Source organism: Mercenaria mercenaria, chromosome 13 (genome assembly GCF_021730395.1).
Source record: "Mercenaria mercenaria strain notata chromosome 13, MADL_Memer_1, whole genome shotgun sequence".
Lineage (NCBI taxonomy): Eukaryota > Metazoa > Mollusca > Bivalvia > Venerida > Veneridae > Mercenaria > Mercenaria mercenaria.
Window position 1 is genome coordinate 24,660,348 of NC_069373.1, and position 22,114 is coordinate 24,682,461.

General features: G+C 36.3%; 1 protein-coding gene across 3 annotated transcripts in view; it reads right to left on the bottom strand.

Annotated features, from left to right (window-relative positions):
* LOC123529321 (origin recognition complex subunit 5-like) overlaps positions 1 to 22,114 on the bottom strand; it is a 331,040-nt gene that overhangs the window by 21,182 nt on the left and 287,744 nt on the right. Inside the window, exon 13 of one of the 3 annotated variants that reach the window (XM_053521347.1) lies at positions 10,126 to 10,621. The exons of the other annotated variants lie outside the window; for them this stretch is intronic. Coding sequence (XP_053377322.1) covers positions 10,576 to 10,621 — 46 coding nt within the window. The 3' untranslated portion in view covers positions 10,126 to 10,575. Of the gene's footprint in view, positions 1 to 10,125; positions 10,622 to 22,114 lie in introns of those variants that run through there. 3 annotated transcript variants of the gene reach the window in all.

A 22,114-nucleotide genomic window follows, 5' to 3' on the forward strand; every position in this document is an offset into this window, starting at 1 on the left:
ACCCCCGGGACGGGGCCATATTTGATCCTAGGGGGATTATTTGAATAATCTTGGTAGAGGACCACTAGATAATACTACATACCAAATATCAAAGCCCCAGGCCATGTGGTTTTGTACAAGAAGATTTTCAAAGTATTCCCTATATAAGTCTATATAAACTATGTGACCCCCGGGGCGGGGCCACATTTGACCCTAGGGGGATAATTTGGATAATCTTGGTAGAGGACCACTAGATGATGCTACATACCAAATATCAAAGCCCTAGGCCATGTGGTTTTGTACAAGAAGAATTTCAAAGTTTTCCCTATATAAGTCTTTATAAACCATGTGACCCCCGGGGCGGGGCCATATTTGACCCTAGGGGGATAATTTGAACAATTTTGGTAGAGGACCACTAGATGATGCTACACACCAGATATCAAAGCCCTAGGCCCTGTGGTTTTGGACAAGAAGATTTTTAAAGTTTTTCCTTTCAGTTGCCATGGCAACCAGAGTTCTGCATGGAATTCAATTCTTTGAACAATTTTGAAAGGGGGCCACCCAAGGATCATTCCTGTGAAGTTTGGTGTAATTCTGCCCAGTGGTTTTCAAGAAGATTTTTTTTAGTAATTGTTGACGGACAACGGACTAAGCACGACTGACGACGGACATCAAGCGGTCACAATAGCTCACCTTGTCACTTCGTGACAGGTGAGCTAAAAATGTGCCCCCTAGGGTGTAAACAAGCTTTTTCTTTGATTTGACCTGGTGACCTAGTTTTTGACCCCACATGACCCAGATAAAAATTCATTCGATATTTCATGCAGACAAACATTCTGACCAAGTTTCATGCACATCAAATGAACAAGAGTGTTAACAAGCTTTTCCTTTGATTTGACTGGGTGACCTAGTTTTTGACCCCATATGACCCAGTTTCAAATCTGGCCTAGAAATCATCAAGATAAACATTCTGACCAAGTTTCATGAAGACAGGGTCATAAATGTGGCCTCTAGGTTGTTAACAAGCTTTTCCTTTGATTTGGCTTGATGACCCAGTTTTGATCCAGGCCTAGAGATTACCAAGATAATCATTCTGTGCTGATATCAAATCAAAGCATAAATGAAACCGCTATATGACTGAAAGGCCCAAAATAGAAAATTATTTCCCTGTCAGGGGCAGTAACTCTAGAACCCATGATGGAATCTAGCCGGTTTTCAAAACAAACTGAGATCTTATTGTGACTTAAGTTGTGTGTGAGTGTGGTTAAAATCAAATATAAAATGTCACTTCTATCGTGTTCACACAGTAAAAATTACCAAACTTTGGCTCTTTTAGGGGTAAATCAGGGGCCGTAACTCTGAAGCCTATGATTGGATCTGACAGATTCATCATGGAATCCATGATTTATTGTTGTTGAAGATATTTTGCAAGTTTGTATCAAATAAAACCATAAATGATGTCTCTATATGGCTGAAAAAGCCAAAATAGCTAATTTTGGCACTTTAAGGGGCCTAACTCTGCAACCCATGATGGGATCTGGCCAGTTTTCGAAAGGAATTGAGATATTATGCCAATACAAATTGTGTGCAAGTTTGATTAAAGTTGATTGTAAAATGTTTTCTCTGTCGTGTTCACAGGCCAAAAATAGCAAATTTTGGCCCTTAAAGGGGCCATAACTCTGCAACCCATGATGGGATCTAGCCAGTTTTTGAAAATAACCGAGAAATTATGCCAATACAAGTTGTGTGCAAGTTTGATTAAAGTTGATTGCAAAATGTGGTCTCTATCCTGTTCACAGGCCAAAAATAGCAAATTTTGGCCCTTAAAGGGGCCATAACTCTGCAACCCATGATGGGATCTAGCCAGTTTTCGAAAGGAGCCGAGATTTTATGCCCATACAAGTCATGTGAAAGTCTGATTTAAATCAAATACAAAATGTGGTCTCTATTGTGTTCACAAGGAAATTGTTGAGGGAGGGACGACGGATGAAGGGCAATCACAAAAGTTCACCCTGTCACATAGACAGGTGAGCTAAATACCCACACACATTGACTACATTTCATACTCAAATCACATGTCATTTATTGATTACAGTTTCTGTCTTTTGTAAATCACAAAGTTTCTCAATAATAAATATTTTATAAATTTCAAAATTTATTGGATATGTCAAAGAAAATATACAAAGTATGCCTCTTTTATCCAGCTGACCCTAAAATGTGTTAACTCTTTGGTTATAATTATGTTGAAAGCATTATATAAGTTTGTGCAGGGAATGCATTATACAAATTTGGGTTTCATAAAAAACAACAGCTGTCTCCGTAGGATGACACATGCCCCCGATGGCACTTTGAATGAATAGTTATGGCCGATGTTAGAGTTTAGGACCTTTGACCTATGGAGCTAGGTCTTGCGCGCGACACATCGTCTTACTGTGTCACACATTCATGCATAGTTATTTTAAAATCCATGCATGAATGACAAAGATATGGACCGGACATGCCCATCAATGCACTATCATGAAAAATGATCTTTAACGTCTAAGTGTGACCTTGACCTTTGAGCTACAGACCTGGGTCTTGCGTGTGACATGTCGTCTTACTGTGGTACACATTCATGCATAGTTATTTGAAAATCCATCCATCGATGACAAAGATATGGACCGGACATGCCCATCAATGCACTATCCTTTAACGTCTAAGTGTGACCTTGACCTTTGAGCTACGGACCTGGATTTTGCGCACTGCACGTCGTCTTACTGTGGTACACATTCATGCCAAGTTATTTGAAAATCCATCCATTGATGACAAAGATATGGACCGGACACGCCCATCAATGCACTATCCTTTAACGTCTAAGTGTGACCTTGACCTTTGAACTACGGACCTGGGTCTTGCGCACTGCACATCATCTTACTGTGGTACACATTCATGCCAAGTTATTTGAAAATCCATCCATCGATGACAAAGATATGGACCGGACACGAAAATTGCGGACAGACGAACAGACTGACAGACCGACAGACAGACAGATGGTTCAAAAACTATATGCCTCCCTTCGGGGGCATAAAAACCACACACCATTTTACAAAAACAAACAAAATTTAATGTAGCTAATGGTTTACCATACTGACTGGTTTGCATTTTTGTGAAAATATAATAGCGATCTTTGTGGAAAAAGCTTTTACTAATAAAATTCTAAATTATAAAGTGAGCACAGCATATGTCTTCCAGATCCATGTAATCCTTGCTCCATTTCTCAAATCCATCCTGGTTGAATGTTTGAAATTAATTTTGAATACGGCGATCCTTGCAGCATGTAATCTTAGCAAAATGTAGAGGTGATACCTACCCAAGAAAAAATAAGGGGAACAACTCTGAATTGACCAGTAAACTGAAGCCATTGGACAAAAGCAGAAGAAAAATCAAATAGGACCTTTCCCCAACAACTGATCAGGCAGACATACATTATTTTTTGTTTAAATTCCTTTGTGTTCGATATATGATATTCACTTTTTCATGACTTACACTGATAATTATTTTATAAGTTGTGCTGTGGCCCTGCTAGAATATTATAAAGTAGTACATCAAAATAAAGTAAAATAATGCATCAATTCCTTTAAAGAAATTTTATGAGATTAAGAAACTATAAAGTTTTGGCTTTTTATTGTTCTCAATGATGATACCTTAGTTTACACAAAATTTTATATATCAAAATATAAAATGTATACATGTATATCCAACAAAGAGAAACTAGAACTGTCACAGGAGTGACTCATACCCCCACCATACGGTCTTGTCACAGAAGAATGGCAACCATAAGAAATCTTAAAAATACTTAGTCTTTGGAGTACTTCATCCTGGGCTTCCACATATAAGTAATACTAGTATAATACTAGTATAGTAATACTAGTAAATATATTAAATCTCTAATATTAGAGATACACTAAAAGTGAATACAAAAAAGTGTCTTACTGACCCATGTTACCACAGAAAAATGTATTTACTTTTTACATAGGACTTATAATAAAAAAGTTATAAAATACCTAAAATATTGAAAATCTAAAAATAGGATTTCTAAAAATAGACTAATTCCTGGAATTTAAGGGGAAGAAACTCAGTACAAAAGTTAAAAAAAAAGGTTACTTCCCTTTGGCTCTAAGCCAATCAGAATGAGATATAGTGAAAATACATCAAAATTAACCTTTAATTCTAGGTAAAAGGGGACACAATTCAAGAAAAAATAGTGTCAGAGTTATGCACCTTGTGTCACATGATGTGGGTGATGAGGTGGAACATCTATTTTAAGTCTGAATCAAATCCATTCAGTAGTAACTGAGATATAGTGAAAATACATCAAAATTTACCTTAAATTCTAAGTAAAAAGGGGCATAATTCATGAAAAATTGGTGTCAGAGTTATGCACCTTGTGTCACATGATGTGGGTGATGAGGTGGAACATCTATTTTAAGTTTGCATCAAATTCATTTTGTAATAACTGAGATAGAGTGAAAATCGTCAAAATCAACCTAAATTTAAAGTAAAAGGGGACATAATTCATAAAAAATTACGTCAGAGTTAAGCACCTTATGTCACATGATCTGGGTGATGAGGTGGAACAACTATTTTAAGTTTGAATCAAATCCATTTAGTAATAACTGAGATATAGTGAAAATACAACAAAATTAACCTTAAATTCTAAGTAAAAGGGGACATAATTCATGAAAACTTGGTGTCAGAGTTATGCACCTTGTGTCACATGATGTGGGCACATGATGTGGGTGATGAAGTGGAACATCTATTTTAAGTTTGAATCAAATCCATTCAGTAGTAACTGAGATATAGTGAAAATACATCAAAATCAACCTTAAATTCTAAGTAAAAAGGGGCATAATTCATAAAAAATTGGTGTCAGAGTTATGCACCTTATGTCACATGATGTGGGTGATGAGGTGGAACATCTATTTTAAGTTTGAATCAAATCCATTTAGTAATAACTGAGATATAGTGGAAATACAACAAAATTAACCTTAAATTCTAAGTAAAAGGGGACATAATTCATGAAAACTTGGTGTCAAGAGTTATGCACCTTGTGTCAAATGATGTGGATGATTAGATGGAACATGTATTTTAAGTTTGAATCAAATCCATTTGGTAATAAATGAGATAATAGATTTAGGGACGCGACGGGACGGGACGCGACAAAACTGACTCCTATATACCCCCCTCAAACATGTTTGGTGGGGGTATAATTACAAAAAAAAGTTTAATTGGTATCACGTATGTGTAACAACGTAGGTAGACTGTGGTTATGTCCATCATTTTGAAAGTGTTTTTTATGCTTTACTCATTTTGAAGCATTTTCCTGACTGTTCACAATGTCAAGTACTTTGCTGCAAAAAAAGAAGCACAAAAAGTCTTTGTCATCAAATGTAATTACAACATTTCAAGATAGTGGCTATGTAATGACTCTCTACAATTTCCATGTAATTATATATTTGTAAGCAATTCAACATTCTCTGGATGGAGGGGCCTCCGTGGCCGAGTGGTTAAGGTCGCTGACTTCGAACCACTTGCCCCTCATCGATGTGGGTTCGAGCCTCACTAAGGGTGTTGAATTCTTCATGTGAGGAAGACATCCAGCTGGCTTATGGAAGGTCGGTGGTTCTACCCAGGTACCCGCTCGTGACGAAATAATGCACGGAGGGGCACCTGGAGTCTTCCTCCACCATCAAAGCTGGAAAGTCGCCATATGACCTATAACTGTATTGGTGTGAACCCAACAAAATAAAATAAACAAGTGAATGAAGTATTGCCATGCAATACAAAGTCCCCTACTGGAAGGCACCTAATTTTTTCTACTGCAGTATAACATAATGAACTGATATCTGTCAATGATGTATAAACAATATTGTACTACATATACAATATGTTATAACATTATAACAACACACTTGGATTAAAATGTGCATATATAAAAACCCACAGTTGTTTTCATATTGAATTTTTTTGGCTGATTATAAAAATGTTATCATGTAAGTTATTTATAGTAACAACAAAGGGAAATTAATCTTTAAAAAAAAAAAAAAAAAAATAATAATAATAATAACATAAGTCCACAAGAAACTCTTTACCAGGTAGAGATAGGTCAAAATACACCTAAAAATTGGATGTAACATGCATGCTGTACCACAGAAAAGTGGTCTCGATTTTTTCTCTACTGCCAGTGATAAAAAAGTTACAATAAAATCTATTTATAGTAACAACAAAGGGATATAATTCTAAAAACAAGGGTGCCTCATGGTGGTGAACATTTGGTCCAAGTTACATCAAAATCCCTCCATGCATGAAGAAGAAATGTTCCATACAAAGTCATTCTTGAATTTGACCTTTGACCTCTAAATATGACCTTGACCTTAGACCTAGGGACCTGGTTCTTGCGCATGACATGTTGTCTCATCCAGGGGAATATTTGTGCCAACTGATATCTAAATCCTGCTTTGCATGACAAAGTTATAGACCGGACAGGAAAAAAATCCTCTTGACCTTTGATCTCAAAGTGTGACCTTGACCTTTAAGCTAGGGTACTGGGTGTTGCGCATGACACGTCGTCTCATCATGGGAAACATTTGTGCCAAGTAATATTAAAATCCCTTCATGGATGGCAGAGTTATGGACGGGACAGGAAAAAAACTCTGTTGACCTTTGACCCCCAATTGTGACCTTGACCTTTGAGCTAGGGGTCTGAAAGTTGTGCATGACACATCGTCTTATTATGAGGTACATTTGTGCCAAGTAATATTAAAATCCCTTCATAGATGGGAGAGTTATGGACCGGACAGGAAAAAAGCCTTGTTGACCTTTGACCTCCAATTGTGACCTTGACCTTTAAGCTAGGGGTCCAGGTTTTGCGCATGACACGTCGTCTCCTCATGGGGAACATTTGTGCCAAGTAATATTAAAATCTCTTCATGGATGGGAGAGTTAAGGGCCGGACAGGAAAAAAGCCCTGTTGACCTTTGACCTCCAATTGTGACCTTGACCTTTGAGCTAGGGTTCCGGGATTTGCGCATGACACATCATCTCATCATGGGGAACATTTGTGCCAAGTAATACTAAAATCCCTTCAAGGATGGGAGAGTTATGGACCGGACAGGAAAAAAGCCCTGTTGACCTTTGACCTCCTATTGTGACCTTGACCTTTGACCTAGGGGTCCGGGTTTTGCGCATGACACGTCGTCTCATCATGGGGAACATTTGTGCCAAGTAATATTAAAATCCCTTCATGGATGACAGAGTTATGGACCGGACACGAAATTGCGGACGGACGGAATGCCGGAAAGACAGAATGACGGAAAGACGGAATGACGGAAAAGAGCATTCCTATAGTCCCCAAAACTGGTTTTCAACCAGTAGGGGACTAATAAATCTCTAGATGGAACTATAGCTTAACACGATCATTGCTTTCTGTGAAAAAACGAATAAATGCTGATTTATTTATTTATTTATTTGGGTTTTACGACGCACCAACACAGTATAGGTTATATGGCGCCAAACAGGAGTACAGATTTTGGTTCCACATCTCATTTACATCGAAATAAAAACATGAGGTATGGAATCAAAATCTGCATACCTGCTGGAATCACAGAGTTACAGCAAAACCAAGTGTTAAGACCCTATTAGTCACCTCTTATGATCATGCAAGGGTAAGGCAGTGGTTCCAATTCTTTTCATACTAAGATCGTCAAAGAACCACATGGGGCTAATAAATGCTGAAAAAGCATTGAAAGTGTTGAGCGTAGACTATGCTTACACAATACTCTATTGAATTTATTAAGCTGTGGCAGCTTTTGATATAGGACTATATTTGGGGAAATCCCAAAATCATTGAAAAACTCTCAGTACAAGAGTTGTCCATTTTGCTTCAGATATTCTGAGAAGGTCATTTTTTAAATATCAAATATTTCTATTTTTATATGGAGAGGAGGAAAACCATAAATATATTTAGTGAATTGGTGCACTTAGCTATCATTTCACTCTGAAAACAAGGCAATCAGTAAAACCAATGGATGCTACCCTAAGCAAATATCCAAAGAGGGTGGCAATTGAAAAACAGGGTCATATAGATTTATGGTTCTTAGTCACTGCACTCCCCCTCAATGTGTTCTACAAGAATTTAAAGTTTGGAGAAAGTATCTCCTATAGTTAAGGAGAGATGCTCTGGACAAAGTTTTTAACACAAAGGGAGGTAATTTAACAAGAGCTGTCACAGGCAACAGTGCGCTTGACTATTTCGATGTTGGATAGTGAAATTGAGCACATCTGAGGAAGCTGAAGCTGTCACTGGAGTGTTCAATGACTCAAAAGTGGATGAAGATATTGGACAATAGCTTAAGTCTCAGAACATTAAATCAGTATAAAAGGAACATAATTCATGGAAAACTTCTGCAAATGTATTGCACCATGTGTCGTATCATGTGGCTATTTCAGAACAGCTATTTTAAGTTTGAATCAAACCTATTTAGTAATACTGGAGACACAGAAAAAGTGCATCGCAACTTGAACTGGAAATTCTATTGGTAAAAAGAGGGCATAACTCAGAACAGACTGGTGCCAGCATTATCAAACTTATGTTATATGATGTGAATGATGATGTGGAACAACCATTTCAAGTTTAATTAAATCCATGTAGTAACAACAGAGATATAAAAAGCATAAAAATTAAACTGAAATTCTAAGTAAAAAGGGGATTTAACTCATAAAATATTTGCACCAGAGTTACTGACCTTGTGTCATATGATGAGGATGATCTGGAAAAACTAATCAAATTCATTAAGTAATGACAAAGGTATAGTAAAAGTGCACTATAATTAACCTGAAATTCTAAGTAAAAAGGACACATAATTCATGAAATACTGATGCAAGAGTTATGGCCCTTGTTACAGTTTTCAAATTATGCTCTGCACAAACTTTTTCACATAAGGGGAGATAATTCAACAAGAGCTGTCCGTAAGACAGCCAAGCTCGACTATTCGAAATATTGTCCCAGAGGCAGGAAAATATTACCTAAAAAGGTTAAATATCAAAAGAGTTTTAAGTTCAAAAGGGGGAATAATTTGACCAAAATGCATATCAGTTATGGGACTTGCTGCTATCAACTAGTTTTATCACCCCTAAGGCACATGTGAAGTTTCAATTCAATATCTGCATTAGTTTTAGAGATAGAAACTCGCATGTAAAACTTTTAACCAGAATTTTCAAAGTCCAAAAGGGGGCATAATTTGCCCAAAATAATGCCAGATTTGGAAACTTACAGTAGGTTGTCAATTGTTCTAGATAAAAGAAAAAATAAGTTTCTATCTTTTATGCCATTTTTAGTAATTGCTGCATTAGTATCATTTCATCGCAAAACTATAACCAGGATGCTACTAAGTACCAAAGGGGGGCTAATTTGGGAAAAAAGGTCATAGTTTTATGGTACTTAGTCACTGCAACTATGTTTATACCCAAGAACTTAAAGTTTGGATAAATATCTGCATATAGTTTTGGAGAATAATGCTCTGGAAAAGTTTTAACCAAAATTTTCAAGTGTAAAACGGGTTGCTATTTCGATTTGGATAAAATACACATCAGAGCTAGTTACTGGGTTATTGACCAGGGGATGGTTGGTTAAGTTAAAACATTAAAGTATAAAAGAACAAATTCAGAAACTTTCAAATCTATTGCCTTGTAGAAATACATGTAGGTATTGCACGCTAAAGTTTGAATCAAACTATTTCTAATACAAACAGGGGCATCAATTTGGAAAATTGAAAAGAGGGCATATAGGGACTTGCCAGCATATAAAACTAGTTTTTTTAATGATATGTGACACATTGAAGTTTAATTAAATCCATTAGTTACAACGGAGATATAATTAGCAGTAAAATTAAACCAGGGAATTTCTAAGTAAAAGGGGGGCATTTAACTCATAAATATTCAGAGTTTAATGACCTTGTGTCCTATGTGAGGTTTGGTAAATACTAAAAAATGTAATAATAAAAGGGTTTCAAAGTGCTATATTCCAATTTAATTGAAGCTTTATGTACTTGATGCAAAGAGCTTTTACCAAGGTTATGCCGCACGAACAAAAAGTGGAGCTATAAAAATGGGATGAGCTAGAGTTATAGTTCTTTGACATTGCACTTCCTCTCACTGACCTCTATCAATATGTGAAGTATCAAGTCAATCCCTTTCATAGTTCCAGACAAGCTTTTTGGCGACTAAACGCTCCCCCCTCTTTGGGGAGCATAAAAATCTGTAAAGATGAATTTGAATTTTTTAGGTACCATCTCTACAAAATGTCTTAAATCAGCTTGACTGAACTGCTCCCTAAGTGTCTTAATTTAGTATGAGCTGAATTTCATAGAGTAACCTTGACTAAATGTCTTACATTTAGCCTGAATGTCACACACTATTCATTGCTGAATGTTTTAAATAATCTTAATTAAATGTCCCACACTAATCTGGGTTGAATGTCATGTTTTAATCCTGACTGAATGTTTGCTGACTGTTGTACTGTAACTCTGAACACAAATGTAATATGGATGTCTATTCCTTCTACACAAAATCATACAAATATCTCAGCACATCAAAATTCACAGTCCTGAAAATAACAAAAAAAAACAAAACAGTAAGAAATACCACAGTGTCAATATGTTTGTACCGTATTTTCCGGACAATAGGCCGTGGGCTATACGTTTAAAAAAGTGAAATTTTGAGGGGTGTGGCCTATGCATCGAAGTGGCCTATACGTCAATTTTTTTTTTAAATAGGCCTTTCATGCAGCCTATGCAACAGTTTTGATTTTTCACTTGCATTTTGAAAGCCAATTGAATCATGTAAAATGTACAGAATGGACAATTTTGCCGAGAGGGCCTTTGAAAACAGCTCAAGAAACTTACATTCGGACTTAACAGTTCAATGCATTTGATGGATTAACAAGTGTGATTACCTGTATATACAACCGATTTCAATGACTATTTATAAAGGAAAGTCTTTATAAGACATAGTCGTGTTTGCCGCATAGTGGTGTATAGGCCGCGGCCAATATGCTGGAGCGGCTTATACGTTAAATTTTATTTCTGATATAGTTAAAATATACGGCTGCGGCCAATATGGTGCAGCGGCCTATTGTCCAGAAAAGGATCTTGCATGCCTGCCTACGTAAGGGACAGTGTGAATGAAAAACCGAGCGTTAGTGAGATTTTTATCCAATCTGTCCCGAGGGTTGGGAAAAAAAGGTGTCTTACACAGGCAGACATGTTAGACCATTTTTCTTGCCTATCACGATCAAAATAGATCGTGGTGACAAATAGATTTGAGTATTTCCTGGCATTATGTGACCTCACTTAAGTGCACGCTATCTTAGACAAGGTTTTTCCCTAGGGAAAGACAGGAATATCTATCACCGGCGCGTGCTCTGACAAATGTATACTTTCCCTGCTTGGTAAGCAAGAATACTCTCCCGACATTTTAACATTGTATATATTGTAGGCCAAATGGTCTACACTTTATCAGCTCTTTATTCAGCAGTCAGCTCCCATCCGCGTTCAGCGGCCACTAGGATTGTTTCCCGACTGCCGTATTTGACCCCTTTCATCGGCCCTGTTTCTTCCAAAACCAATTCTTTGGTGAGAATCGCCGAAGATACCCAATTTTTGAGAAACACGTGATTGCTAAGTTTCGCGTGACTTCACCACAAAAACAACAAGCAAATTCGATGAATTGGTATCCCCCGCCGAAAGGGTTTGTGGTGAGGAATGGCAAAAAAATATATCCGTCAAAAAGTTAAGGATGTTAATAAGAAGCAAATAATTTCACTAGTCAAAATCAATTTAATAGAAAACAAATGTTTAATAAAAGAGTACATAATAAATGTATGTTACTTTGATCCTGACTCAAGAATTTATTTTGAATGGGATATGCTTATTGTAATAAGCTTAGCTTTTAAAATTAAATGCAGTTAATTGAAATGTGAGCTTGAAGTTTAACTGGAACGAAATATTGTCTTTGAGTGGTTTGGCACCAGGTGTTGCTGATTAACATGTACATTTCAACTTAAACGAACAGATGTCCTTAAGAGAACACAGGTAAGATATCTTGAACATGGCTGAGGGCATTTAGGTTTGTGCAGTCACAACTCAACATGTATCTATTTATTTTTTTAGGGGGTGGGGGTGCGGGGAATGGGAGAGGAAACAAAATTTCACATGTTGATTATAAATATTGATGGAAAATTAAAAATGAAAAAAAAAGTGTAAAAGAGTGAAGTGGGGGGGGGGGGGGGGGGGGGGGGGGGGGCTGGCAGAGGATGCATGATCAGTGGTGGGCATGACTGTATGGTCAGGAGTGAGGTGGGGGAACTTGCATGTTGATAAATAATCATGGAAGGTTTGAAAAAAATCTAAAATAAGAAATGAAAAAAAATTGATTATTGTTTTTTGTGGGGGAAGTGGGGTTGGGAGGGGGAAGGGGTGTGACCAAGGCAAGTGGGTGACCAGGTGTGGGTGTGCAACTTCACATGTTTATAATAAATGTTCACAGAAAAGAATGAAAGAAATTTAATGAAATTCTGCCAAATGGCAAGTTGTTATGTACAAATATGTGGATTTTTAGACAATTAAAGGGCAATAACTCTGAAGTTACAAAAGAAATCCATACAAAATTGTGTGTGCACAACCACATTATAGTGCTCTAAATTCTGTTAAAGTTTCATAGTTCAAGGTCAAATATATCAAAAGTTATGATGCAGAAATTGCCATATCTATAGATCTATAGTACCCTATATAGTTAACACTAGAAACTTCTAAGGGCCATAACTCTGGTGTTACTTGGGTAATCTGTCTGAAACTTGATGGGCCCTATAACCTCATGGTGAACATGTTTATGAAGTTTGTCTGAAAAAATGTAAAATATTGAATTTAAAAAAAAAAAAAAAAATTTTGGGTGGGGGTGGGGGGGGAGGGGGGAGGGGTGTGATCAAGGAAAAGAATGAAAGAAATTTAATGAAATTCTACCAAATGGTAAGTTTGATATGTACAAATATGTGGATTTTTATACAATTAAAGGGCAATAACTCTTAATTTACAATAAATCCAAATGAAATTGTTTGTACACAACCACATTATGGTGATCTAAATTCTGTTTAAGTTTCATAGTTCTAGGTCAAATATATCAAAAGTTATGATGCAGAAATTGCCATATTTATAGTACCCTATATAGTTAATACTAGAAACTTCTAAGGGCCATAACTCGTGTTACTTGGGCAATCTGACTGAAACTTGACGGGCCGCAAGAACTCGTAGTGGTGAACACGTATATGAAGTTTTAAATAAATATTCCCAACCATTTCCTAGATATGGCTCCGGACGGACTGACGGTCCTACATATGGATACTTATGTGGCTACTCTTTTGTTCTCTCTATTGTTCTTTTAGCCACGTAAGAGAAAAATAGCCACATAAAAGCCTTACGGAATGAATGACAAAGAAAAAGTACAGTTACCTATTGTTCCTATAGCCAACTTAGTATGCAAATGTGAGCTCGGACGGACGGAAAGACGGACGGAAGGACGGACAACGCCAAAACTATATCCCTCCGACTTTCGTCGGGGGATAACAAAAATGACATGAGCTTCTCAATTCAAACTGATAACCAAAGGTGTGATCCTCTTTTTGTTACGATCAAATGGCCAGTAATTATTGGCAATTAGCATGTCACCTCGTGTCAATTTTGTTGTTCACAGTTTGATCTCGGTTAAAGATAATACTCAATCTTTAATTAGTATCATAATATTTGTGATTTTTTTTTTTTCATCAAAACACTGGTAAGTTTATATGAAAATAATTTTGTTTGAAAGAAATATAAACAACTCGATTATTTATGAAACGTAATGGCAATCTTAGATTTTAGCATAGACAGTAAGCGCTGAGAGTAGCTTCCCTTTACCAAAATGGCGAAAAACGTAAACAAGTTGGAAAATTATTTTTGTTGTAAACCACACGCCGGAGTTGTTGATTGCTAAGAAGACCATTTGTATTGCGAAGGCAAATGCTTGATATCCTGGTAAAATAATTAGCTCGTAAAACAGAAAAGAAATGGGCCTAAAGGCTAAAGTCATGATTGAACACTGGTCAGAAGTCTAAAATATATATATACTGGCTGCCCCTCCGATCAGTGGTCACCTGGCTTAAGCGGCCAAGTTGTCTGTTTCCCCTGGCTGGCTGCTTAAGACAGGTTAGACTGTATTTTTACTTTTAGCCCTAGCAACCCCTAAAAGGTGCCAACTGCCCCCATTTGAACAAATTTGAGAGAGGACCCAATAATGATCCTACATACCAAGTCTGATGAAAATCCATCTAGCCATTCATTAGAATAAGTTGTTGAAAAGTATTTCTTTTTTTTTTTTTGGAACTGCTTAAACGACAGCCCGTTTATTGACAATTATTACATATAGACATATATTTTGAACAGTTTACATCAAGACACAAAAAGCATTACAAAATACAGCTCATACTTTGAAAAGTATTTCTAGTTTTAGCTCTAGCAGCCCCTAAAAGGTGCCAAGTGTCCCCATTTGAAACTTTTTGATAAAGGGCCTTATAACAATGATACAAATCAAGTTTGATGAAGATCCATCAAGCTGTTTGCGAGTAGAAGTCTTTTGAAGGCATTTCTATTTTTAGTTCTAGTGGCGGCCAAGTGCCCCCATTTGAACAAATTATGGATAATGATGCCACAACCCAAATTTGATGAAGATCCTTCCAGTGGTTCATGAGAAGAAGTCATTTTAAGATGTTTCTAATTTTGGCTCTAGTAGCCCCTTAAAGGGGCCAAGTGTCCCCATTTGAACAAATTTGGGAAAGGGCCTTATAATGATGCTAAGTTTGATGAAAATCCTTCAAGCGGTTCATGAGAACAAGTCGTTTAAAGGTATTTCTAGTTTTGGCTCTAGTGGCCCCTCAAACGGGCCCCCGAGTGCCTTCATTTGAACAAGACTTGGAAGAAGACCTTATAATGATGCTACAGTCAAGTAAATTTCGGTCTGATATCTCAATACACGATCACCTGCCAAAATTGGAAATTGTTGGTCGCACCTTCAGATAATCAATAAACGTGTCAATCGGTCTGATTGTCACTTTGATAATCGGTCTGTAATTAGCGCGTGATGCAATCAGTGCTCGCGCGGCACATCCTTTAATGTTTGCAGACAGCCAACTGCGGTGTATTAAACATTTTTGACTGGTTTCCTAACGTTTCTGACTGGATCCAAATCATTTCGACGGGGATCCACTTCTTTTATTTAGAATCCGATGGATGATTTATTTCAAAAGGCTATGTTTGATCACGGTAACAAACAAATGGTCGCTGCATTTAATCAAAGAGCTATATTATAGGTCTTTGATTTAATAAGACATCACACGGAAAACCAATAAAAAATAATTTTTATAATTACTTGATTTGAAAAAATTACATGATTCATTTGTTGGGGCTCCAGTTGAAACAAATGCAGAAAATCGTCTTTGCAACCCGACTGTACAAAAAAGAAAAAAAAGGACGGGCAACCACGAATGATAAAGAAAACCGGAGTGGCACTGTTTATCAAATTGGTCTTTTAAAAAACGTTTCAAAATGAAATTTTGTTTACATCAGAAGAGAACATATAACTTTATAAAATGTAGTTGCTTATTGAAGTACAACCCGCGTGACGTTTTGGTACTATACATGCGGGAAATTCGTTCAAATAACGTACACATTCGGTCCGCGGCAGAGTATTCTTTAAATACTGAGGCTGTTTAGCAGAGAATATGTGTCGTGTAACTCACTTTGACGCATTGTATTTTATAGAATTCCGTCAAAGAATGAGGAAACATCACAAAGTATCTGCCGTGTATACCGTATCGAAGTCACGTGCGTTGGCTTTTAGACTAGTTACGCACACGGTGTCAATGCCTCGTATTATCTCGGAAAAACACCGAAATTTAAACAAAGTAACGATCACACATAACACTGAATAACTGTCTTCATTGTATGGTAACGTGCGGTGACTGGTAACTCAGTTTTAATGCATGACATGCTTATTTCTTTACCCTATCACGTTTTACAAAATATGTAATATTGGGAATGCGGTGGGTGGGGTAGCGCCGATGTCAGGATTTTCGTTTTGAACCGATTGAGTTATCAAAATTTCCAGAGCCCTGACAATGGAGATATTGTAAAATGCTATAAATTAAGGCCCGTAACTCCAGGGAAAATCACTGAACTGTAATAGTACAATTATATACACAACTAGGCTTGGCAGTGGCATAGGGGAAGTAGCACAGATCAACAAATTTGACAAATCAAGGGTCATGACTGTTGAAAATTGTTTAATCAAAATATGACTATAATATGCACAACTATGTTTCACATTAATCACTCCTGAAATTCAGCCAAATTGTATACAGCAACTAGTGTAAACACTGTAAAATATGACAAATCAAGGGCTGAAAATCACTGAATTGGAACATGCCAATGATATGTATAGCTAGGCTTGCAAGTTTCCAAATCATCATAAAATTTGACTCCCCAGAAAAATCACTTAAGTGGAACATGCCAATGATATGCATAATAAAAATTTGCACTGATCACTCTTGTAAAGTTTGGTGAAAATCTGTGAAAGGTAAATTTATTTTATTTATTTATTTATTTGCTGTTGCTTTGAGAAACAATAAACATAAGCTCTGTAGCACTTTTGAGCTACCCTTTTTTAAGAACAGTTAAAACCAATTTTACCTTACCCCCAGCAATTTGTGGCTAAAACATCATAAAATTTGATGAATCAAGGGCCATAACTATGTTGAAAAACATCAAACTGGGCCATGCCAATGACATACACAACTCGGCTTGGCAATGACAGCTTTTGTGAAGTTTGGTGTAATTTTTCCTGGTCGTATTACAGCAGTTGCCCTGACAAGGCAAAATACAACAAATCAAGAGCCATAACTCAAATGAAAATGAATGTACCATAACATGACGATAATTTGCACAATGAGGCTTGGCACTGATAACTCCTGTAAAGTTTGGTGGAATTCTGCCCAATAATAAAACAGACACAAACTTTTAGCCCTAAATACTTTTTTTGTTAAGGACAATATCTCTGCTCTTGTAAATTGAAATCTCAAAGAAATCCTCAGATGCACAGTTCACATGCTGAATAGTATTACCATATGGTTTCATATCGCTAAGACAAATTCTTTTTGAGATATGAGCGACACAAACTTATAAGCCCTTTACGCATCTCTTTTACCAAGTCAAGGGCCATAACTCTCAAATAGGCCTAAGTTGCTCACCTGAAGAAGTCCATTGTTTAAAGGTTTTCCTATTTTTCACTCTGGAGGTCCCTAAATCAGTCAAGCCAAATCATCTGAACAAAAATTAAAAGAATCTTACTAGGATGCTATATACCAAGTTTGATGATGATCCTTAGAGTTATTTATGTGAAGTCATTTAAACACTTTTCTTTCTTTACTTATGACAGCCCCTAAAAATCTATAAAGTCGAACCATTTGAAAAAATTTAAGATGATCCTACACGGATGCTACAGACTAAGTTTTGGTGTTGATCCATCAAACCGCTTGAAGTGGTGCAAGAGAAGGTTTAAACATATTTTTTTTTTTTAGCTTGGGCAAATGATAGTTAGTTATCGCAATTTTTCATTAATTTACACAACATGGTTTGAGAGAAAATGTTAAAAGCAAACAGATATTAGACAACTATGGACTGATAACAGGCAAAGGAAAGTTAGTAATCCCAATAGAACCTTGAGCACCTTTATACGTAGGTGAGCTAATATAGTTAGTAATCCCAATAGAACCTTGAGCACCTCATGCGTAGGTGAGCTAACACAGTAAGTAATCCCAATAGAACCTTGAGCACCTCATGCGTAGGTGAGCTAATACAGTTAGTAATCCCAATAGAACCTTGAGCACCTCATACGTAGGTGAGCTAATACAGTTAGTAATCCCAATAGAACCTTGAGCCTCATGCGTAGATAAGCTAATATAGTTAGTAATCCCAACAGAACCTTGAGCCTCATGCGTAGGTGAGCTAAAACAGTTAGTAATCCCAATAGAACCTTGAGCACCTCATGCGTAGGTGTGCTAATACAGTTAGTAATCCCAATAGAACCTTGAGCACCTCATGCGTAGGTGAGCTAATACAGTTAGTAATCCCAATAGAACCTTGAGCCTCATGCGTAGGTGAGCTAAAACAGTTAGTAATCCCAATAGAACCTTGAGCACCTCATGCGTAGGTGGGCTAATACAGTTAGTAATCCCAATAGAACCTTGAGCACCTCATGCGTAGGTGAGCTAATACAGTTAGTAATCCCAATAGGACCTTGAGCACCTCATGCGTAGGTGAGCTAATACAGTTAGTAATCCCAATAGAACCTTGAGCACCTCATGCGTAGGTGAGCTAATACAGTTAGTAATCCCAATAGAACCTTGAGCACCTCATGCGTAGGTGAGCTAATACAGTTAGTAATCCCAATAGAACCTTGAGCACCTCATGCGTAGGTGAGCTAATACAGTTAGTAATCCTAATAGAACCTTGAGCACCTCATACGTAGGTGAGCTAATACAGTTAGTAATCCCAATAGAACCTTGAGCACCTCATGCGTAGGTGAGCTAATACAGTTAGTAATCCCAATAGAACCTTGAGCACCTCATACGTAGGTGAGCTAATACAGTTAGTAATCCCAATAGAACCTTGAGCACCTCATACGTAGGTGAGCTAATACAGTTAGTAATCCCAATAGAACCTTGAGCACCTCATGCGTAGGTGGGCTAATACAGTTAGTAATCCCAATAGAACCTTGAGCACCTCATACGTAGGTGAGCTAATACAGTTAGTAATCCCAATAGAACCTTGAGCACCTCATACGTAGGTGAGCTAATACAGTTAGTAATCCCAATAGAACCTTGAGCCTCATGCGTAGGTGAGCTAATACAGTTAGTAATCCCAATAGAACCTTGAGCACCCCATGCGTAGGTGAGCTAATACACTCATTTATTTCAGCTAGCAGTAATGTATAGTACACGGAAATTTGTGGGGATATGGGTCGCCGTGAGAAAAATATTGAGAAATATAGAGACCTATACCACATTGTAGATTGAGGTGAGTTATCGTAATTTCCCATGTATCTCTTTCCGGGCACGCGACTGGAAAAAGTTATGACGTCATAAATATGGTGGCTAAAGCCAAAATAAGAAAGGCAGATAATTTCTGACTGCTGATTAGTTACAGGTGACAACGACCTTGAAAACTATGTTATAATTGTAAAAATAATATATTTAGTGAAGGTAATGTTAAATTCTAGCAGATAAAACACTTTTTTTATGAAAAAGATGGAATTTATTGTGCTAAAATGAAAAAATGTCCATGAATGTCAGAAACTGACTAAACGACGATATTAAGTGAGCAAATTTTTGTTTAGTGACGCAGTATGTTCCATTAAAATAGAAATAGTCTGATTATCTATCACTTCCATAATCAAATAGCATGATCATATACATCTATAAGCCCTTGTTATCTGTGTAAGTGTGTCAGATCAGGTTAATTCCCCGATACTGTGGTCAGAACGCAAAATAAATAGAAAAATATGTTACATGGTGCAATCTTGAGAATGTTGTTTCTAATGCAGAAACAGCTTTAAAACGTGTTCTTTTTATAGTGCCGATTCTCCTGCTAAAATTGATAAATCCAGTTAATACATACTTCCCTGTAAACCTGAGTTAACTCCCTGAGGCCGATATCATAATATACATGCTGCGGCGAGATAAGAATTACCACCTGACGTCAAAGAACATTATCTGATCTTATCATAATCACACTCGCATGCAGTCAATTGAAATCATGCATGGAAATATTATTAACATGGGTGTAAATCAAACTATACTTATAAAATCTTCCAAGTTTGAACAAATATTTATATATATCCACTTTCGTCCGTAACTTATATCCAAATAGAATAATAATTTCACTTCAAAACATTCACCATTTTTAAACACCTATTGTGTTTAATAAATATTTGAACATTTCCTATTTTATTACTTTTTTTAACATGTAAACACATTAAATTCCAGTAAATAGAAATACATTATTAACACAGAGTATTTACATCAGCATTACTCCAAATTAACACCCATTTTTGAGTGAATATCGATGGTTTATTTTGATGTATAATTAATTTCTAAACATGTACACAAACGTTGTTTGATACGCACTGAGACAATTAAGTTGTAATATTTAGACCCATCTTTGGAGAATTATTAAATCTACAAAAAGCGTTTATTTTCACACATTTTTATGTATGAAACATGTTTTGCTGTGTTATTTTTATCCATTTGAATTTAATGCGATATAAGTGTACCAATATTTCAGCTTTCTAAAACTTAACATTTTCCGACCATTCATTTCTCTGATAATGAAATTTTATCGTCAGAATCATCATCCGACGGAACTGATACGTCAAAATCAGCATGATAATGAATATTTTCTTCAGCGTAAGAAAAATCTCTGGCAGCCGACATTATTTTAATCTTTTGAAATACAGTATAAATGAAACACAGCGGAGTTCGTCTTTTTTTATTTCCTTTACCGCATATTACAAACATTCATTTTAAAGGAAACTAATTATTAATTATAACATCTAAGAAATAATAGCCGGTATGCAAAATAATTTTGCTTTTATCAGGATTATCAAAAATTAACAAGTACGTGACGCAATCAGCATGATCTCGGTGCCGCGACTATACTCGTCAATTGCCATCCCGGGGAGTCCTGATAACGCGCGTACTGTCGGATTTCGACACTACAGGGGTAGAAAATATAGCGCCTTTAGTCGCATTTCGACCCCAAGGAGTTAAAGACATCTCAGAAAGGAATCATCAGAAGTTTACTCTATGTAAGTTTGATAGTAATAAAACCTACTCATTTAATCCTTCAAATGAACAGGATTTGGTCACTAATTACATTTAGCTCGTTTCACTACTAATTTATCTAATTAATCATATAGCTTCATGTGGAACTGCTTTTTTAGTCAATGTGAAAAGATACTGCAATAAAATATATGCAAACTCTAGTAAAAACATTCGCAGACAGTATAAAATCTTGCAAAATCCTAGAAAATTCAAAATCCAACAATGACAAGGTTTGCTGTTCAGTCGTTTCATACGATCTCCTTACTCTTTATACTTATTTACCAAATAATCTAATGAATGACAAAGGAACTACTTTAATTAAACGCACTTTTTGTGCATTTGTTTTCAGTTTTAAGCATTTTCTGCTTGTAAAATTACTTAGCATTATTTTCCATGTCAACCTGTGAGACAGTTTGTAAAACTCTCTCTGCTTTATTGCACAACACTGATATCCTTTAAAGGAATGCAATTTTACCAGAGATAATTAGTATTCCTAGAGAACTGCTTCTGCATAGCTTGTCGCAGATTGTTTCGTATAAGTAAGAAACGTTATAGACAGTTAGGTGTGATTACTATATTAATAATAATTCACGCATTCTTGATACTGTTTACAAATACAGACAATCAGTTGTTGCTCGAATACTTGATATATTTTATGTCGAGGAGATGCAGTTATTTAATGAAGCTAAAAATTCATACACTACAATACTACATCTATTGGGATTGACATATTTCCATATTTTAAATTGATTTCTCATTAGATGGGGATGTTCCCCATACAATTTTTTGAAATATATCAGCCCAGATAAGTTACTAGATACCTGGATTGTCACACAACAGCTTTGTAGGTTATGTTGTCTGTCGGTATACGCGATGTTTAAGAAAACATTTTTGTTCACCTTTATATAATCGTCAATACATCTTTGAAACAGCGACTTTCAAGAATTCAATGAACGTTATCAATATGTTCTTTTGCAGAACTACTGCTATTATCAACTGCAAGAATATTCTACTAACTGTCACTATCGCAGCTCAGACTTGTGTGTGTTTTTTTTAAAGTTTAATAGCAATTTAAAAACACTTCTCTTATAAGGTGTATCAAAACAGTACTTATTTATCAAATTTAATGGAAAT